The 21,154-nt window shown below is 43.5% G+C and overlaps 3 protein-coding genes and 1 non-coding gene across 4 annotated transcripts; 2 read left to right on the top strand and 2 right to left on the bottom strand.

Moving 5' to 3' along the window:
* The first annotated feature begins 16 nt into the window (after nt 1-16).
* On the top strand, nt 17-5,800 carry LOC120058511 (mitochondrial pyruvate carrier 2-like). The gene is made up of 5 exons (XM_039007225.1): nt 17-515; nt 3,970-4,010; nt 4,125-4,209; nt 4,321-4,432; nt 4,691-5,800. Exons 1-5 carry the CDS (start codon nt 422-424, stop codon nt 4,746-4,748), a joined length of 390 nt encoding a protein of 129 aa, XP_038863153.1. The 5' UTR covers nt 17-421; the 3' UTR covers nt 4,749-5,800.
* A 2,534-nt stretch (nt 5,801-8,334) lies between these two features.
* LOC120057996 (60S ribosomal protein L24) lies at nt 8,335-12,138 on the bottom strand. The gene is made up of 6 exons (XM_039006482.1): nt 12,083-12,138; nt 11,881-11,956; nt 11,637-11,747; nt 10,964-11,100; nt 10,552-10,615; nt 8,335-8,464 (listed from the first exon to the last, which is right to left on the bottom strand). Exons 1-6 carry the CDS (start codon nt 12,085-12,087, stop codon nt 8,384-8,386), a joined length of 474 nt encoding a protein of 157 aa, XP_038862410.1. The 5' UTR covers nt 12,088-12,138; the 3' UTR covers nt 8,335-8,383.
* LOC120058601 lies at nt 11,363-11,542 on the bottom strand. The gene has a single exon (XR_005478045.1). It is a non-coding gene; the product is annotated as a small nucleolar RNA SNORA23 (small nucleolar RNA).
* Nucleotides 12,139-12,326: 188 nt separating the features above from the next.
* Nucleotides 12,327-20,414, top strand: LOC120058125 (centrosomal protein of 97 kDa-like). Its single transcript, XM_039006598.1, has 11 exons — nt 12,327-12,384; nt 13,421-13,563; nt 13,760-13,918; nt 14,010-14,111; nt 14,232-14,345; nt 14,509-14,675; nt 15,503-15,667; nt 16,698-16,870; nt 16,989-17,694; nt 18,759-18,834; nt 19,161-20,414. Exons 1-11 carry the CDS (start codon nt 12,327-12,329, stop codon nt 19,683-19,685), a joined length of 2,388 nt encoding a protein of 795 aa, XP_038862526.1. The 3' UTR covers nt 19,686-20,414.
* Nucleotides 20,415-21,154: the final 740 nt, after the last annotated feature.

The raw sequence follows: 21,154 nt of genomic DNA, 5'->3' as shown, positions 1-21,154 counted from the left end.
AATGGATGGCCCTGGACTCTGGTACACCAATCACGTTCGGAGGATTGGTCCAAATACACCAATAGGAATTAGGAGCGTCTTGTTGTGGTACTGTGCTAGATAGGTTGCGCTGTGAAGAAAAGTCACCACCTTGTAAAAGCTCTCAAATCAAGGCCACCAGGAATGAGCACTGTTGTAGCATAGCAGGCTAGCTACATGCCAATAGGTTTGCATTAGAAGGTCGAAAGTAGGACAGCGCCTTTGACATTTTTCCGAACCGTTTTATGACTACATTGCTGCACATTTTAGATATAGGGCAATACCAATACTCAAGTGTCAAAGTCGAACTAATTTACCTTCGTAGCTACGTATTTAGCAAGCTAGCTAGCTTGCTAGGTCAGGTGTAGTTAACGTTAGACAACAACATTAGCCTTTTGCAAACATGGCTGCGATGAGAGTTTCCTATCACAAACTGCTGGATAAAATCGGGCTAATGTTACCAGCAAAATTGAGACCTCTCTACAATCACCCTGCAGGTAATGTAAACGCTATTAGACTGTGGCAGCCAGCGTTAGCCATAGATTATCAGCAACTGGTGTGCGTCTAGACCAAATTGAGGGCGGTACACATTGGTGACCGCTGTTGTTGCTGAAGTGGCCTTGGTTTAGTTAGTGAATGATGTCAAAATCCCTTCCTACATATTTTGATGTGTAACCAATATTTTATTATCTAATCTCGCTGCTCTGTGTTTTTAACCCAAACAAATGTGTCATGGCGGCGCCTCAATCTGTAAAGAGATGCCACAACAGTTTTGCAGATTAGTTATCCCATTGAGTACTGTGCAGTCAATGGTACACAGTAGCTGGCTACATGAGCGTGGTTGCAGGCATAGACCTCATTGGTTGCAAGTGGTCGCGTGGAGCTTTGTGTGTGTGAGAGGATTGCCTGGAATGCAGTATCAAAGCGAATGGAAGCGAAGCATAGCAATTTCATTTTCAGCATTTGCATGGTTCATTACAGAATAAGTAGTTGCATGTTTTTAGGAAATCAATGTTGAGAGTGAACTGCTTGTAAACATTTGCAGTCTTTGAACACTCCTACACCAGTAAATTTAGCTACAGCCTTTGTAACATTTGTCCTTACAAAATATGTTGTCCTTTCTATAACCTGTATATATCTTGTAAGAGGACAGACTCTCAATTCTGCACAGGTGATAGGATGTGTTATTCATCAAAGTCCCATACGTTTGTCCTTAGGGGTGTTTTATTAATGATGCCAAATATCACTATTTGTACTATTTAATGCAGTGTACTACAGATAACTGACAAAATGAAGGACATATTGGTCATTTAGGGATCCAAAGTAAGCAGGTGTGGTTCCTGAGATATTTAAGCAAATAAAATATTCCATCCTGCTTAGGGTCATGTATAAAAATGCCCAGTTGCTACCATGGCTAGAAGAACAGATCTCAGCAACTTTGAAAGAGGGGTCTCAAAGGAGCATAGGGGGTTTTAAAGTGTGTGTCAGTCACCAGATCTCAATCCAATTGAACACTTACGGGAGATTCTGGAGTGGTGCCTGCGACAGCATTTTGCACCACCATCAACAAAACACCAAATTATGGAATTTCTTGTGGAAGAATGGTGTTGCATTCCTCCCAATAGAGTTCCAGACACAATCCATGCCAAGGTGCATTGATGCGGCTCAGGGTGGCCCCTATTAAGACACTTAGTTTGTGTTTCCTTTATTTTGGCAGTTACATGTATGTGCCTTTGGCAGAAAAAATATGTGATTGGCCAAACCTGTAACGCTGGTCAAACCTGTTGCATAGCATCCTATGTAGGCCTCCAGGTAATTGCCAAAATAAACTAAACACTTGAGTAAATAAGGGATACAAAGTATATTGAAAGCAGGTGCTTCCACACAGGTGTGGTTCCTGAGTTAATTAAGCCATTAACATCCCATCATGCTTAGGGTCGTGTATAATAATACCCTGATGGCCATTACCTTGGCTGCTTTTAGACAGGCAGCCAGCCCAATTTGGATCTTTTTCACTAATTGGTATTTTGACCCATCAAATCTGCTCTGAAAAATATCTGATGTAATTGGTCAAAAGAGCAATTAGTGGAACAAATTACAGAAATGGGCTGCCTGTTTAAACGCAGCCAAGGGAGCATAGCGGGTTTAAAGTGTGTGTCGGTCTCCCTGTCACCAGATCTCAACCCAATTGAACACTTATGGAAGATTCTGGAGTGGAGTCAGATCGCTTTTTCCACCACAATCAACAAAAAAACAAATGATGGCATTTTTTGAATGGTGTCGCATTGCATTCCTTAATGCTCAAATAATGTGTGTGTTATCCATTTTGGAATACTGACTGTCCAAACAGCAAGTGACAATTGGATTTGTGTGTGTTCAGACAGCAGTCATTTGCTGACATGGCTACACTACTTGTCATAATAATGACGGGTGTGTGTGCAGTGGTGTAGGCTGATCGGTGGTGGTGCTCGTGCTTCCTATCACTCAGAAGTTATGTGCAAGCTAAGGTGACGACAATGCCTGTCATGGACGTTTCCCAGTTACTTAGAATTGTTAAAACCACTTTTATAGCCTCAAATGATAAGATAATCCAACTTTCAAAACAAGTATGTTTTAGCTAGCCACAGCAGTCAACTAGCTAGGTAGGTACAAAATGGTGACAATAGACATGGCAGCTCTGTTTCTAGCTCCTACGGTAGCTGTTTCTTTCTAGCACGTTCACTCTTTTGTTTGTGAACAATTAACAAGCTAGTTAGCTACCACATTCTTGTAAAACTGTCAACAGAACTAGCAAGCAGCACGATATGCCAAATAAGTCTAGAAACCATCGGATTTGACCGTTCAGAAAGTCGCATGGACAGGAATCAGATTTATACCTGACTTCAAACTGCCTACATAGGTGGTTTGAAATGTGTGTTGAAGTATCTGATTCCGTGTGCTTTTTAGCTGTTCAGACTGTAGGAAAAAGGACAGATTAGAATCGGATATGCAAAAAAATAGGACTTGAGTCACTTCAAACTGCTAATGTGAACGTGGCATTAGATTGGGGCACTGCTAATGTGAACGTGGCATTAGATTGGGGCACTAGCTGACACAGCCAACCCTTGTTTTTACATCTATTCTTGTTGGTAAAAATATGTGGAGAAAAAAGAATTAGCCTAATGCTTGAATTGTAACTTTTTAGTTGTTGTAAGACAATGATTGCTGGCTAGGAGGACTAATGCCCTGATTTTATTCTTGTTGACTTATCACTGCATGAACTCTTCCTGTATAGTCAATAATGTTTATCTTTCAATGCAGACTAAAGTTCAGACTAAAGTTGTCAGCGCTCTATCATTGCTATTGGAGAACAGAACACAGCTACAAGGGAAGAAAGTTTTGACCACATGAGGGGTGGTGCCCAACTCCCTGCAAAATGATTGGTTAAAATAGAGTTATCTTACCTCCTCCTCATTGTGCAGCTGGAGCCAAGTGTTTTCTGGTGGAGATGGTAGATTTAGATTCAGAGCAGACAATGGTGTTCTTAGCGTATTGCATGTGGAAGCTTTTTGTCCATGCCAGGGTTCTCCCCAAAGAAGGGCACTGTGCCACTGTGTGGACTGGCTGCACCACTATGTATAAAAAAAAATGTATTTTACTTTTTGTTATCATTTTAAGGCCATTTTTTTGCTCTAGCTTACAGGTGTTTTAAAAAAACAAATCTCTGAGTATCATCTTATTCATGGAGTGTGAGATGTTACTTAGGAGAGGTCATTTAGCCTTATTTGGTTACCAATGGGATAGATGGCAGAACAATGAGAATAGTTTAGGCCTACCCATCTACAAGCATCACTCATATTAAGTGTTTAAGATTTCCCTGCCCTGAACTGAGAATTTGCTGAGAATTGTCTGATATTTTATAATCTGTTCTGTAATCAATTTTCTCATGGATTGCGTCTTCTCTAATTCCAGGTCCAAAGACTATTTTCTTCTGGGCCCCGATGTTCAAATGGGTAAGGGCTGAATTTGCTAAGCTCGAGCTATTGCCTTATCTAAATGTAAACATGTTTGAAGGCATTGTCTAATGAAACAAATTTCAAGTCCCATGCCTTTCCTCATCTCTATAGGGTCTGGTCGGTGCTGGCCTGGCAGATATGAGTCGACCAGCTGAGAAACTGAGCATGTCCCAGTCTGCTGTACTGACAGCCACAGGTATAGTGGAGTTCCTATATTATTCAGTGAGTGACAGGTATAGTGTAAATTAATCCTTCAGTCAAATAAACAACTTCACTCATTGACTAATCACTTTTCCCACTTTCTCAGGTCTGACTTGGTCCAGATACTCTTTGGTCATCATTCCAAAGAACTGGAACCTCTTTGCTGTCAATTTATTTGTGGGTAGTGCTGGAATATCCCAGCTCTACAGGATCTTCCAGTAAGTGAACCTCTCTTGGAGTGCAGAAATAGAATGAAGACCTGACGTATAGATTTGGCTTCGCCATAAACAGCCACAATACATTTTTCTGTCCTTTGTAAGTTCTTTAGGAATCAACCCGGAGGCTCATAAACTGTTTTACTTTTTCTTATGTTTAGCTTTTATTTCCTTTACGTATAAGGGCAAATGTATTTGAATAAATGTACATAAACCTCAAGTTTATTTTCCTCTCTTCCCTTATCCCCTTTCACAATACAGGTATGAACAAGGGAAGAAGGCACTAGCAAAGGAGGAGGCTGCCCCAGCAGAGTCTTGAATTATGTCACCAGTCCATCTCCATGGACCGTAAGGGAGCTAATCACTGGCACAAACCCAGTCCCTCCATCCCTCTTCCATCCTCACTCAATTTTACAGTAGAAAAAAAACTATGTTTCCTTGCTGTAGATCATGTAATTTGCCTGGATTTCTTCAGGGTTATAATGTCATATTAACCCTTACCAAAACACTCAAATGTTTGTCATCTACGCACAAGATGTAGTATTTTTAAGTTTTACTTCATGCAACAAATTGTATGACTGTTCTCAAATGTATAATTTTTAATATGTTCATGATTAATGTTTAGCATGCACTTTTTGGGAAGTGTTGCTTTTTTTCTGTTATTTCTTTGAGTAGTCATCATTCCTCATGGAGTGGTTTCCAAACAAGGAAGGTCTTGGATCTGTGTTGACTGTGGTTAAAAAGAATGTCTCCCCAAATTAAAAAAATTAGATGTCACATTCATCCCACATGCTTATTCAACTATTTTCATCAATAATTTTGGTAACTATTTCTATATCCGTAGGATGATTAAACCGTACATGCATACCATGTGACTGTTCCTTCCACGTGTTGTAAATGCTTTAACCAATAAATCAGGTTAAAAACATTTCATATAGCTTTTAACTGTAGACTTTCAAATGCCAATAGTAATAGGAAATCACCACCTTTTTTTCCCCCGATCATTAGGAAGAACCTTTTGGTAATGTGTCCTATGTGTTGCATTCTTGGGGGCTGAATCTAGCGTGGTACTTGGACCCAAGAAGGACAACCTGTATTGGCCCTGTAGTCAAGGTCCTCGTCTCGTATTGGTTGGTTCTCAGTAGTTGGGAGACACAATCTGTTAGTGTAACTAGATGAGAATTTAAAAAGTCATTTTGTTCATTGATCTCTGACATTTTATAGCAATAACTGGCAAATTACAGTGGTCCATAATGCACTGAAACATGAACAGGCACTTATGTATGTCGAGGTTATCTTAAGTGTCTGTATGTAATGGATATGCCCTTATTTGTTCTAACTGTTGAATTAAACATCTTGGCATATTCTGAAGCAGTTTCATTCCTGAGAAGAAAGTGTATGATAAAGATTGTTTGGATAGGGAGAGTGAGTATGCAGAATCTCTTGAGTTGAAAATGTGTTTGGACCTGACTTTTGAGGCATATGTGACTTGGCACAAGTGTCCCACAAGGGTGGGAACCAACTGAAACATTCATGCCTCTACATAATTAGCTGTTTTTTTTTTTTTTTTTTTACTTGTTCTTCTAACTAGACCATTATACTGTGAGAAACAGTTTTACATGCTAAAGATTGGATCAAAAATAAGAAAAATACAAAGTTAACACTTGATTGGTCCACCTTGGTATATGCAACACCTTTTCAACATGTCACTAAGGCTGTGTTTACACAGGCAGCCCAATTCTGATATTTTTATCCACTAATTGGTCTTCTGACTGAGTGGAGCGGGGGGGGGGGGGGGGCTGGAGTGGAGCGGGTCGAGAGCTTCAAGTTCCTTGGTGTCCATATCACTAATAACATAAAATGGTCCACACACACATGCAGGGTCGTGAAGACAGCGCCTCTTCCCCCGCTCGAGGTTGAAAAGGTTTGGCATGGGCCATCAAAAAGTCCTACAGCTGTACCATTGAGAGCATCTTGACTGGCTGCATCACTACTTGATATGGCAATAGCACCGCCCTCGATCGCATGGCGCTACAGAGGGTGGTGTGGATAGCCCAGTATATCACTGGGGTCGAGCTCGGTGCCATCCAGGACCTCTATATCAGGCGGTGTGAAAGGCCCGGAAAAGCATTAGATCATATGTTCTCTGCTTCCGCACAGCAAGCACTACTGGTGCAACAAGTCTAACACCAACAGTCTCCTGAACAGCTTCTATCCCCATCCCATTAGACTGCTAAATACCTAACAAAATGGCTACATGGACTGAGTTGACCTTTGTATTGTTTTCTTATATTTGCAGTCTCTACACACACTAATACTCCAACACACATACACTCACACATAAATGTATACTGACTCACATACATGCTGCTGCCTAGCCACCTTCCCCTATACATACAGTATTCACAGCCCTTGACTTTTCCCACATTTTGTGTTACAGACTGAATTTAAAATGGATTAAATTGTGATTGTCACTGGCCTACACACAATACCCCATAATGTCAAAGTGGATTTTTTTTAAACAAATTAATAAAAATGAAAAGCTGAAATGTCTTGAGTTAATAAGTATTCAATCCATTTAATGGCAAGCCTAAATTTCAGGAGTAAAAAAAAAATCACTTAAGTTACATGTTGCATGGACTTATAGTGTTTAACATGATTTTTGAATGACTACCTCATCTCTGTACCCCACAAATAAAATGAACTGTAAGGTCTTCAGTTGAGCAGTGCATTTCAAACAGATTTAACCACAAAGACCAGGGAGGTTTTCCAATGTCTCGTGAAGAAGTGCACCCATTGGTAGATAGGTAAAAAAGAAAAAATACTGACATTGAATATCCCTTTGAGCATAGTGAAGTTAATTACACTTTGGATGCTGTATCAATACACCCAGTCACTACAAAGACACAGGCGTCCTTCCTAACTCAGTTGGAGAAAGAAACCGCTCAGGGATTTCACCTGGAGGCCAATGGGCGAATTTAAAACCGTTAAGAGTTGATTGGCTGTGATAGGAGAAACCTGATAGCGGCTCAACATTGTAGTTACTCCACAATACTAACCTAATTGACAGAGTGAAAAGGAAACCCGAACAGAATAAAAAAAATATTCCAAAACATGCATCCTGTTATGGGTATGCTTATAAATTGTTAAGGACTGGGGAGTTAATGAAAAAACTGAACAGAGCCAAGCCCAGGCAAAATCCTTGATGAAAACCTGGTTGTCTTCTGTCCACCAGACACTGGGAGAAGAATTCACCTTTCAGTATGACAACCTAAAACACAAGGCCAAATCTACACAGGTGTGTTGCTTACCAAGAATACAGCGAATGTTCACGAGTGGCCGAGTTACCGTTCTGACTTAAATCTACGACAAGACTTGTAAATGGCTGTCTAGCAACGATCAACCACCAATTTTACTGTGCTTGAAGAGCTTAGACTTTAATAAAAACATGTTTTCACTTTGTCATTATGAGGCAGTGTGTAGATGGGTGAGACTTTTACATTAATCTTGAATTCAGGATGTAACAAAATGTGGAGTAAGTCAAGCGGTATAAATACTTTCTGAAGGCACTATCTACCTCGTCGATCCAGTATCCCTAGACATTATAAATCGTACTCCAACCGACCCTGTATTTAGTATGCTTACTTTGTGTTCTTATTTGTATAGCTTGTGTGTTTTTGTTCGACCTTATTTGTAGTATTACATGGTTATTGATGACTGCATTGTTGGGTTTAGTGCTTGCAAGAAAGGCTTTTCACTGTACTTGTGCACGTGACATCGAAACATAAAACACTAGTAAGGAAAGACAGTTGAGGGTGTATGACCGTACCAGGTCAGACAACTGTCAAATACACAAATATAGAAAACAAAAGCACCGACAAACAAGAGATCACACAGCCCAAACATCTTTGTTTACCAATAAAGTTTATTTCACAACCAACAAAGCAAAAAGGTTTAGCGTTTTCCTCCAACGCGAGGTGCATTGACCTTCATTTGCTTTGCCACCTTGGGTTTGGGTGCAGCCTTGGCAGGGGCCTACAGAGGGAGACAAAGTACTCAGATTAGACAAAGTACTAACCACCCGTGGAATCCAATTCAGTACCTGACCACAGTGCTAGGGTTATGCAGTTAATCACAGCTCTTGATTAACTGCATAAACCACTTGGTACCATTAGAATGTCAAGCATAAATTAAAACCATAGGTGCCATTTATGGCAGATGTTCAGCAATACGAGGTGTCCAAGAACAGCAATGTGAAGCAAATACATTTTATTTAACTCGGCAAGTCACTTCAGACCAAATTCTTATTTTACAATAATGGCCTACCACGGCAAAACCTAACCTGTACGACACTGGACCAATTGTGCACCGCCCTATGGGACTCCCGATCACAGCAAGTTGTGATACAGCCCGGGATCGAACCAGGGTTCTTAGTGATGCCTCTAGCACAGATGCAGTGCCTTAGACCGCTGCGCCACTCGGGAGCAGAGAGTGATGCAAGAGGATGCAATTGAGTGCCTAAAGAGCCATTTCCCATTCCCTCTTCTGCAACATGACTGCTGTGGAGAACGTGCAGCATCTTGCTATACGGTCAGTTGCGGAAGTCGACCCAATACTGCCAAGTTTTTATTATTAATTTATTTTTTATCCCCTTTTCTCCCCAATTTTAGTGGTATCCAATTGCTAGTAATTACTATCTTGTCTCATCGCTACAACTCCAGTACGGGCTCGGGAGAGACTAAGGTCGAAAGCCATGCGTCCTCCGAAGCACAACCCAACCAAGCCGCACTGCTTCTTAACACAGCGCGCCTCCAACCCGGAAGCCAGCCGCACCAATGTGTCGGAGGAAACACCGTGCACCTGGCCCCCTTGGTTAGCGCGCACTGCGCCCGGCCCGCATCAGGAGTCGCTGGAGCGCGATGAGACAAGGATATCCCTACCGGCCAAACCCTCCCTAACCCGGACGACGCTAGGCCAATTGTGCGTCGCCCCACGGACCTCCCGGTCGCGGCCGGCTGCGACAGAGCCCGGGTGCGAACCCAGAGACTCTGGTGGCGCAGCTAGCACTGCGATGCAGTGCCCTAGACCACTGCGCCACCCGGGAGGCCAATACTGCCAATTTGTAAGCCAAAGTGTACCTTTAAAGGGGCAATGAGCAGTTGAAACACTTACACCCTACCCTGCCCGTTTCAGTAAAAAGCTGAGGGATGGGCTGAAAAAATGCAACAACTAAAATTCAAAGACCTATGGATGCAAGGACTGACCATCCATGCTATCACAATTATAGTTAACCATGTTGAGGCTGTATAGTGTTTTACATACACTGTTTACCAAAATTGGAGTAAAATTTCATATTTTAGGTTCTGATTAGGTACGGCAGTTAAACTACGCTCATGAGACAAAAGTGATATTCAAGAAATAAATGAGAACATTCATTTATAAGTACAAAATTGTATGTAGCAATTGCTGATTGTCCCTTTTGTAACGGCTGCCCTCCTCTTCGGAAGAAGAGGAGGAGTAGGGATTGGACCAAAGCGCAGCATGCTAATTTGACATAACGAAGTTTATTAAAGTAAAGACGAAAACCGAAAACACTTCAACAAACTACAAAATAACAAAACGACGTAGACAGACCTGAACATGGAACTTACATAAATACACGAAGAACTCACGAACAGGAACAGACTACATCAAACGAACAAACCGAAACCGTCCCGTGTGGTGCAACATACACAGACACGGAAGACAATCACCCACAAACAAACAGTGTGAACAGCCTACCTTTATATGGTTCTCAATCAGAGGAAACGTCAAACACCTGTCCCTGATTGAGAACCATATAAGGCTAATTACACCTGACCTAAACATAGAAACACAAAACATAGAATGCCCACCCCAACTCACGCCCTGACCAACTAAACACATACAAAATTAACAGAAAACAGGTCAGGAACGTGACACCTTTAAAAATGTAGAAATCTGAATTTCACAGATACATGAAAAAAGAGAAACCTTGATGTGTTTTATAAATGCAGGTCATAAAGGTTTCTTACTTTCTGACAGGCTTCTGAACAAGCAGATTCACACCGTCATATAAACACATATCTATATATCTATCTTACCTTAGCACCAGCGGCAGATGGCTTCTTGGTTGTCTGCTTTGCCTTCTTGGCCTCCTTGGCAGCTCTGAAGACCAGAATGATATAAATTAGGCCCATTCCACACAAGCAAAACAAGACACTGGAGTCCAGACTGCAGAAATAACAAATGATGAGTAAATAAAACCTGACTGACAATTCACCGTTCCATCTCACATTTAAAACAGTATCACAGTAAGGTGACAGTGTCACAGTGTGAACAGCAGCTAAATGTGCTTCACATGTCAAACTTGACAGAAACGTACTTTTTAAACACCACACAATAAGAGCCCCACAGCAGTAGACAGTTCACTTATTTTGCACCAACATGCCAGCCATTGCCATTTTACATCTAAAAAAACGTTTCTGGTGAAGCGTGGTTGAGTCGGGTCCTCACCTGATGGCCTGCTCACGCTGGGCCTTGCGGACCTCAGGCTTCTGGTTCCTCTTGGCCATGATCTCAGCCAGGGAGGCGCCGGTGATGGCCCTCTGGAACTTCACAGCACGACGTGTGCGCTTCTTTGTCACCTCTTCCTGTTAGCACAGGAAATAGACAACATGCAGTCAGGAACACCATGGCCACATTCAGGATCAGTTATGGGCAGTTTGGTAGTGTTGATGAGTATCAATAGGCACAACACAGGAGAAATACAGACATTTAAGTGTCACTCGTGTAGCTGAACTAGACCTATATGAAAACTCATTGACAGTACCGTTTCTTGCTCAATGAACAGTAACAATCACACAGATGTATTCACATTACTGCAAACCACTAACATCTTTCTCACATATAAAGGTTTGTAGGAGAGTATGGAGGCTGACCAGTGGTAAGGAGTCAAAGACTTCACAGAGCCAGTACTATGATCTCCAGTGGCTCTATGGCCACAGGTGTGTGGAGTGAGCACTGCCGACAAGCTGTAAGACACAGCCTGGCGACGGTACATAACGCAGATGACAACCACGCACACGTCACACCCGCAGCCAAAAACAAAAAGGCACATCATGTCTGAACTAAGGTTATATTATCTGCGTTTGGGGGAAAATATTACAATAACTAGCTAGGTACTTACAGATTGGCCCTTCTTGTGTTTGCGCCTGTACAGCACAGTCCAGTTGATCTGTCTGGGGTTCCTCTTAGCCAGGAAGGCAGACTCACACTTAGCATTCAGGAACTGGAAAACCTGGGAAAGACAGAGGGTGTTTTAAACTACACATTGGTGAGATGTAGCATATTATTATTATTGCGGTTAACCGTGAGAAACCAAACCCTACTAAATCGCATTAGAGGAAGGAAGAGTAGCCATATCGCCGTACCTTTCCGTCTATCCTGGCGTATCGGACGCCATGGCCGGGGTATATTTTATACCCGCTGAAACTGCACAGCTCGACCCTGTAGCGGATTAAGATAAATCATGAATAGATGATCAATGTGTACTTGTGTAAAAAATGTCATTTTTATTGGTAAAAGTGTTAATTTAAACATTTGATGGCAATAGATATTACTCCGTTAACTCACTTCATGATGGCTGAGGAGGACACAAAACCGGAAAGAAAGATGGCGGAAACGGAAACGAAGTTATAGGTGAGATTTCATAATTATTTATTTTAAAAATCTATGGATTTTTATCTACACATCATGTATTTCATTACATCCAGTCAGGATCAGTATTTTGATTTTCAAATATGAATTTTGTTTATAAAAAAGTATTTGACCAATCAGCAACTAGATAGGTTGCTTGGCGTTAACACAAGCGGGAAGTATGGCGATGATAGAAAGGCAAGCCAAAGGACCCGATCAACAAATTGAACAAAATGAAGGTATTTTTCTTTTTTTATAGATATGTTTGTACCATCATGCTTTTTTTTCGTTTCATATTGGGATTGCTATCAAGTGTAAATCTATTGAGATCTCTTTCCCACCTGTTTATCAACAGCGCCCTGCACTGCAGTAAAGCTTAGTGTAATTTTTTTAAGCCAAGCATAGTGGTCCTTTAATGACAAACGGACATTTTTGAACTACATATTCCAATCAATTCTAAGCGTTCTTTCTGTTGTTTTCGCCGGAGGTCTCTAAGACAGTTGAGCTTTGGCAAGCAGGCTAGCGTAGCGAGTTTGGTGCAGCCTCGTATATTCTGCGCGAAATGGGAGTATCAGATTTGACTTTTGACACAACTGGTGAGTGCATGACAGCTACCTTCGTGTGACGTTTGACATTGTAGGGCAACGATTTAGTGAACATACGTATGTTTCAATGATTGGTTCTGTCCTACGTTAGCTAGCTCGAACTACTGACTGTAGCTAGCTACCCATCCTTTCATTATCAAATAGTCCAGTCATTTTTATTTTTTTATTTCACCTTTATTTAGGTGAATGCGTTCAGGACTGGATTGTTTTCAGTAGAGCTATGCTGCATTGCATATGTGAAATTGTTTTCACTGTCTGACCAATAATCCCAATACCATGCTAGATTTTCACACCCAGAATTTCTTTATGTCCTGTATGTACTGCTATAACAGCTATTCAATCAACAGAGTGAAGGTGAATGAATCAACATCCCTCAGACTAAGTCTGCCCAGTATGAATAAACTGTATGATAGTGATCAACTGCAGTTCTCCAAGATGGCTTCCATGATTCAGTTGTATCCTTTTCCGTATCTTGCTTGAGGCTGTGTCTACAGTATGTACATAGTAGATTTATAAGCTTGCCTCCCTAGTTGCTGTTGTCCTCCTCTGTATGGCTCATACTGTTTCTATGTATTGTTCGTGTTCATGGTGATACTACCAACACGTGCATAATAGATTATACATCCATCCACGCCCATGGTTTTATGTTTCTCTCTGTTTCCCCTTTTAGGTCCAGTGCGGGACCTGTCATTGCAGGGTCTGCAGAAACTGGAGCCCAGTTTCACCTGCTCTGATGAAACACACACACTCATTCTGGACCGGAACCACATCATGAAACTGGACCATCTGGAGAGGAGCCGAGGCCTCCAACAGGTAGACCTTTCTATCCAAACACATTTGATGGAATCTGGTCAACTTAATTGTTGAACATTGTTGAATTCCTCCGATTATTTGTAAATGGGCATTTACTAGTTGTTGCAAACTTGCAATGCACCAAATTGGGTTGGATTAGTTCCCTCTATATTGTCTTGCTGTCTTATTCTGCCTCTGTCTGTTCTGTGCTGGGCAGCTATCAGTTGCTGGTAACCGCCTGGTGCGGATGATGGGTGTGTGTCGTCTAACCGAGCTGAGAGTTCTGAACCTGCCCAATAACAGTATTGGCTATATTGAAGGGCTGAGAGACCTGCCACACCTGGAGTGGCTCAACCTGTCAGGCAACAACATCAAGGTGAGGGGAAGAAAGTGGACAATGTACTCCCTCCATAATATGTTCATTTTGTCTCCTGATCATGCAATTTGGATATCCACTTTTCACTCAGGTGATTGAGCAGCTCAACAGCTGTGTGGCTCTCCAACACTTGGACGTGTCTGACAACAACATCTCCAACATTGGTGATCTTACCAAGCTGTTAGCCTTAAAGGTGAGAACAGGTCTTGCCTCATGACTTTTCAGAGTTATGGGGATGCAGATAGAATTCTGGAGCATTAAGCAGGACAGTTTTTCTGTGGTGTTGTTTGACAGGCTGCTATTTCTTTTGCAGACCCTTCTCCTTCATGGTAACAGCATTACGACGCTACGGACTGTCCCCACTCATTTGCCCGCCCATCTGTCCATCCTCTCCCTGGCAGAGAATGAGATCAGAGACCTCAATGAGGTAAAGACCCTGCTTTTTTGTCCCTTTGCACTCTCTACTTTCTCTCTTTGCTCTCGTTTTGTCTTTGCACTCTCACCTGCTCTGCTTTTAACAACAATCTCTTTCCTACTTCTCTCCCACTTGCTTGTCTCTATTTCTCTCTCTCTCTCTCTACCTCCCACAGGTCTCCTACCTGGCACCCCTCCATGACCTGGAACAGCTCTCCATTATGAGTAACCCCTGCATCATGGCAACCCCCTCGTTGCCTGGATACGACTACCGGCCGTACATCATGAGCTGGTGCCTGAACCTGAAGATCCTGGACGGATACTTGGTGTCACAGAAAGAAGGGTGAGACCAGGTCCAGAACTCCAGTGAAGTTAAAAATGCTAACTGCAGGGGAAGGAGGGTAGAATTGATTGACATTAAGGTTTGCCCTATTGCCCGGTGAAAGTGATCTGAGCAGTCGAGCATGTTGAGCCAGATCTGAGGTGATTTTATTTTACTGGTAACAAACAAAATGCAAGTAGTCTGGCCTTTTTGGTTCCTCCCTTGTGTGTGGGTGAAAATAGCTTGTTACATTTTCAGGCAAGTAATCATAATCTTCAGGCAACCAAAATCTACTTCTGACTTGCCCAAAGGGCGAGTGCCTTTCAGACCATAATGTCAATCCCTGGGTAGAGAAATGGGCTGGTGACTGCAAGGTTGCTGTGTCGTACTATGCAGTTATAACATCAAAGTGTTGAGTAATGATCACTTGAAAACAAAGGAGAGCCGCACACTCTAGGAGCTCAGATGCAAAAATGTAATGTCCAACGTTTCGACAGCCAAGCTGTCTTCATCAGGGTATAATCACAAACACTGCGAGATTACTCGTTTATATAGTGTCAAAAGACACACAGATGTCTGTAATCATGGCCAAATGTGGCCTAATATCATTGGTTAATTCTCAAATATAAAAAATGGCATACAAAGAACGCCATACAAAAAGCAAAACAATAGCATTCGGTCATAGATTCATTTTAGACTACACGAGCTTACAAACAATTACAATGGCAAAGTCACAATAATCACAAGAATGGCTTCAGATCAAAGTCTACGTTGAGACCGAAGGGTTATGAAGAGTAATGAACACTATCATTGCTGGTCAATAATGTCTCTATTGTTTGCGATCTCAGGTTGAAGGCGGAGTGGCTGTACAGCCAGGGCAAAGGTCGCTCGTACCGGCCAGGCCAGCACGTGCAACTGGTCCAGTACCTTGCCACCGTGTGCCCTTTGACCTCCACGTCAACCCTGGAGACGGCAGAGGATGCCAAGCTGGAGAAGATCCTCAGCAAGCAGAGGTAGGACAATACATCCACAGCTGGCAGAGGTAGGACAATACATCCACAGCTGGCAGAGGTAGGACAATACATCCACAGCTGGCAGAGGTAGGACAATACACCCACAGCTGGCAGAGGTAGGACAATACATCCACAGCTGGCAGAGGTAGGACAATACATCCACAGCTGGCAGAGGTAGGACAATACATCCACAGCTGGCAGAGGTAGGACAATACATCCACAGCTGGCAGAGGTAGGACAATACATCCACAGCTGGCAGAGGTAGGACAATACATCCACAGCTGGCAGAGGTAGGACAATACATCCACAGCTGGCAGAGGTAGGACAATACATCCACAGCTGGCAGAGGTAGGACAATACATCCACAGCTGGCAGAGGTAGGACAATACATCCACAGCTGGCAGAGGTAGGACAGTACATCCACAGCTGGCAGAGGTAGGACAGTACATCCACAGCTGGCAGAGGTAGGACAGTACATCCACAGCTGGCAGAGGTAGGACAATACATTCACAGCTGGCAGAGGTAGGACAATACATTCACAACTGGCAGAGGTAGGACAATACATTCACAACTGGCAGAGGTAGGACAATACATTCACAACTGGCAGAGGTAGGACAATACATTCACAACTGGCAGAGGTAGGACAATACATTCACAACTGGCAGAGGTAGGACAATACATTCACAACTGGCAGAGGTAGGACAATACATTCACAACTGGCAGAGGTAGGACAATACATCCATAACTGGGCTGTGAGGCCAACAGCTGTTCGATGAGGTCAACTATCACACTGGCAGTGGATATGTTCTCCTCCCTGTGATCACTTGGAAAAAGCTCTAGCTATAAATACAACCCATTGTTACAAACCAGCTGACCCTAAACTGGATCAATGTGCCTCTGTGTCTTTTCTGCTTAGTTTTGGTCATTTAACTTTTTTTTTTTTAAAGGAGGTACCGCAATGTATCTTTTAAGGCATCATCTCTCCTTTGAATCCCATTACTTTAACCAGGGGTCCTGTGTATATCTCCAGGTTCCACCAGAGGCAACTCCAGCAGCAGACCCAAGGGGGTTCCCCCAGCCCTCCCCGCCCCACCCAGCTGGATGTGGAGACTCACAGCCCCTGTCATGTGCCCCCACTAGGGGGAGCCAGAGAGGCAGACAGAGCCACAACGCCTGTGACTGCCTCACCAGCCAGACAGACAGGTAGCAGATGATGTTTTGTATTTTTTTGTTTCTGTAAATTCTGTAACTCTCAGTGTGTGTCAATCTCAAATTTTCTCCTCTCTTCTGTGTGTGTGTGTGTGTGTGTGTGTGTGTTCAGAGCCAGCGATCCTGCAGATAAACACCTGGCTGGGCTGCGAAGCCTCCCAGGCGGGCGCACCACCTCTCCGTGGCCCCAGGGGTATGGAGGACCGTCTCTACCTGGAGGACGTTCAGAGCCAGACAGACGAAGATAAACTCACCGGCAGTCTGCTCTCCTCCGAGTCCACCTTTCTACTTGTCACCTCTGACCCCGCCCGCTCTGACAGCGAGGACGAAACTGAGACATTTGAGCCTGACTCACTGGCGCCTGAACACCCCATCCGTCCCAAAAAGACCTTTCCTGAAAAGACCCAACACGCACCCTTGGAAAGGGAGATGGAGATGGAGGAGAATAGAGTGAAGGAGGTAACGGGAGAAAGGGTGTCAGCTGACAGCCCACTCACCTGTACCTTAACCTCAACCGCCAGTCCACCTGTGACGGCAGGTGACCAATCACAGACCAATGACAGCGCTCCGCTCCAGGGAGCATACTCAAACTGCGTTGCTGCAGAGGTGAGGGTGGGATCTAAGCAGGAAGAGGAAGCGGTGTTGAGATGTGATAGGCTGGGCCGCTGTGAGGCGGACAGGGCAGCCGTCAGGATCCAGGCATGGTGGAGAGGAATGTGGGCTCGGCGTAGCCACCCTCTGGCCAAAGAGGTCCGGTGTGAGATCCGCCTGCGCAGGATGCAGGAGCACATAATCTTCCTGTCTGGAGAGTTGGAGAGGTACGGAAGAGACCCCAATCAATCCAAGGGTTGCTTTCTGATTCTCTGCCCTTCTCCAGAAGTGTGCACTTGTTCACTCCCCCTCATGCATTTTAAAGCATTGGATTGGTGCATACATGGCTGGAGGGAGTTTCCACAATATTCCTCACACCAGTCCTATCTTTTTAAATACATGAGGGGGAGTGTACGAGTGCACACTTCTCGAAGAAGGGTAGAGAATTGGAATGTAGACACGGACCACCACGTCAGGCTAGAGAAGTAGGTTTCTAGCAGTGGAGGCTGCTGAGGAGAGGACGGCTCATAATAATGGTTGGAACGGAGCAAATGGAATGGCATCAAACATATGGAAACCATGTATTTGATACTATTCCACTAATTCCTCTCCAGCCATTACCACAAGCCCGTCCTCCCCAACCTCCTGTCATTTCTAGAAAAACTGGCAAGACAATCTCCATACAAAACCATTGTCACTAGAAAGAGCAGACATTTAGCCTTTTGTAAGCAGTGCACAAAGAGCCTTGTCTTTAGACACACTTCAGAATATATACTGAACAAAAATATAAACGCAACATGTAAAGTGTTGGTTTCATGAGCTAAGCACAAAAAGCTTATTTCTCTCAAATGTTGTGCACAAGTTTGTTTACTTCCCTGTTAGTGAGCATTTCTCCTTTGCCAAGATAATCCATCCACCTGACAGGTGTGGCATATCAAGAAGCTGATTAAACAGCATTATCATTACACAGGTCCCCCTTATGCTGGTGACAATAAAAGGCCACTCTAAAATGTGCAGTTTTGTCACACAACACAATGCCAAAGATGTCTCAAGTTTTGAGGGAGCGTGCAATTGCATCAGAATATAGCTATAGCTATTAGAACATTGGATGCCTTGGGGGGGATATGTTGTCCCTGCAACAGGTAACTTCACAGTCTTTCAACACTTCTAATGGCACAGCCAGATAGTTCTGAAGGATGAAGGTATCTAGCCTTTTATGTTGAATATCATGTATATCAGGCAAATGCATATGTCAAGTACTTCCAACTAATACTTTGTTGTTTGTGTACAGGGTGCGCAAGCACCACGAAGAGGAGAGGTTACAGAGACTGGTACAGGAGGAGGCTGTGAACTTTCTATGGGGTCAGGTCAGTAATACACTAATCTCTCGTAGACTGACTACGTAAACATAAATGGTACCGTAGAGGTGTCACGATACAACGGGATGCGTGAGATTACAAGCAGCATTAGTTATGGTGCTTTGGACCAATCAACTTGCAAAGAGAGAGGGTGGAGCTCTTCATCTCATCTCTTAACACGTATGGCTTGAACCAGAACTAAATCAAGCATCTGACCAATTACGCAAGACTTTAGTTCTGGGTTAACTGAGATTAGTGATAAACAAGGTTATGTATCAATCAGATTCAGATTCACGCTCATACACCCTTTCTCACTCCTCCCCATCTCTCTGCAGCTTCAGTACATGCAGCAGTGGCAGCGTACTGTGGAGGCGCAGCTGGCCAGTGTGGCTCAGGCTGGGTCATCTCCTGCGCCAGCTCTGACCCCCGGGCTCTGTGGCCCTCCAGCTCTTCGGCTCCCCCTGCCTGTGGCCTTCAGCACTGCAGACGCGGCCTGCACAGACCTCTCCTTCCCGGACTCGGGCTTCCAGTTCACAGGTGAACAGCAGGCGCGGCAGGAAGACACCTTCTTGAGCTGTGGGACGGGCGACTCTATGGAGACTGTGCGGGCGCTGGCCTTGGGGGGGTCCCTAGCTCCTGGTGGTGGGGGGGACAGTCAGGACTGCAGTCTGCTGGAGCAGTACCTGTCCTCTGTGCAACAGAGAGAGGCGGAGGAGGGGGGTGCCAGCGACAGAACAGGCACACCACAGCCCCCCTCACCCCTCTCACCGGCCGAAATGGAACAGCCTGACTCCAACACTCAGAACAACGCCCAGAGTGAAGACACAGAGCAGCAACACACACTGGGAGGTCCAATCTGAAGTGCCTGTCCCTCTCCTGGTCTTCTGGGATTAGCTAAGAGACTGCCCATAATCTCAGTCCACCTGTGCTGATGAATGTTATTGATGGCTCTAACAGCGCCTCTAAGAACTTACTGACTCACATCCATATAACGAGTGGTATATGGACTCAAGGATGTGGATATGTTTGTATAGCCCGGATGATTTTTCTCCCTTTAATTCTCTTGGACAATGCTACGTTGTTCATTGTCATGATCTGTCAGTCAGTTTGGCTAATGCTTGCTTCACTTACGTTGGGGAGACGCGGGAATGGCAGTTCCAACTTCCGGCACCCCTGGTTTTTCCCCACGCGGCCGACACGCAATCTTATATTGCTGCGATTTAATGGTCATCCGCGGTGTGTCCCGATGTTAAGGGATTGCACGGTGGAAGACAAGAATCTCCAGGAGTATCAGATAGAACTAGAATTCACATATATAAGTGCTGCTACTCGGTCGTCTAAAATCTCCTCAATGTCAATCTACCTTTAAGTAGAAACAGATTGGCTACAGTTCAGGCTAGACAGCTTGGCTCCAAATGTAATTCCAATTTCTCCTGTATTTAAATGCCTCAATCTATCCTTGTATTCCTGCAGGTGAGTGAGAGGACCAGGTCTGGACTAGATGATTTGGTGTGAATGTAAATATCACAGCTTGCTGAGAAGGTAGTTTAGTTGCTGAGAATGGTTTGTACTAGACACTGAAATGTATCTCCAGGTTAAATGCAAATTGTAAAAAAGATTTGAAAAAATCTGGTGCTCTATGTTTACACAATAAAATGTTTTCTTTAACAATGGTTTGTTAAATTGAGTATGGCTTTTCCCTCAACTCACTGAAACTACAGTTCCTTCAGAAAGTATTCATCTCCCTTGACTTATTCCACATTTTGTTACAGCCTGAATTCAAAATGGGTTAAATATATATTTTTCTCACCCATCTACACACAATACCGCATAATGACAAAGTGAAAACATGTTTTTCGATTTTTTTTTTAACAAATGTTTTGAAAATTAAATACAGAAATATCTCATAAGTTTTCACACCCCTGAGTCAATACATGTTAGAATCACCTTTGGCAGCGATTATAGCTGTGAGTCTTTCTGGATAAGTCTGTAAGAGTTTCGCACACCTGGATTGTACAGTATTTGCCCATTTTTTATTATTTTTAAACGTTTTCAAGCTCTGTCAAGTTGGTTGTTGATCATTGCTAGAAAGCTATGTTTAAGTCTTGCCATAGATTTTCAAACCGATTTAAGTCAACTTTTACTAGGCCACTCAGGAACATTCAATGTTGTCTTGGTTAGCAATATTTGGCCTTGTGTTTTAGGTTATTGTCCTGCTGAAAGGTGAATTCATCTCCCAGTGTCTGTTGGGAAGCCGACTGAACCAGGTTTTCCTCTAGGATTTTGCTTGTGCTAGGTTCTATTCAATTTATTTTTACCCTAAAAACCT

This window comes from Salvelinus namaycush, chromosome 13 (genome assembly GCF_016432855.1).
Source record: "Salvelinus namaycush isolate Seneca chromosome 13, SaNama_1.0, whole genome shotgun sequence".
Lineage (NCBI taxonomy): Eukaryota > Metazoa > Chordata > Actinopteri > Salmoniformes > Salmonidae > Salvelinus > Salvelinus namaycush.
Note: the sequence above shows the minus strand (reverse complement) of the source record. Positions and strands in the feature narration are given on the sequence as shown.

Coding starts and splice junctions, on each gene's coding strand:
- LOC120058511 (XM_039007225.1), top strand. CDS start 422: ATGGCTGCGATGAGAGTTTCCTATCACAAACTGCTGGATAAAATCGGG. Junction 516..3,969: donor TCTCTACAATCACCCTGCAG/GTAATGTAAACG, acceptor CTCTAATTCCAG/GTCCAAAGACTATTTTCTTC. Junction 4,011..4,124: donor GGGCCCCGATGTTCAAATGG/GTAAGGGCTGAA, acceptor TCATCTCTATAG/GGTCTGGTCGGTGCTGGCCT.
- LOC120057996 (XM_039006482.1), bottom strand. Junction 11,101..11,636: donor AACACAAGAAGGGCCAATCT/GTAAGTACCTAG, acceptor CTGTGCTAACAG/GAAGAGGTGACAAAGAAGCG. Junction 8,465..10,551: donor CATCTGCCGCTGGTGCTAAG/GTAAGATAGATA, acceptor CTCCCTCTGTAG/GCCCCTGCCAAGGCTGCACC.
- LOC120058125 (XM_039006598.1), top strand. CDS start 12,327: ATGGCGATGATAGAAAGGCAAGCCAAAGGACCCGATCAACAAATTGAA. Junction 13,919..14,009: donor TGTCAGGCAACAACATCAAG/GTGAGGGGAAGA, acceptor CTTTTCACTCAG/GTGATTGAGCAGCTCAACAG. Junction 17,695..18,758: donor CTGTCTGGAGAGTTGGAGAG/GTACGGAAGAGA, acceptor GTTTGTGTACAG/GGTGCGCAAGCACCACGAAG.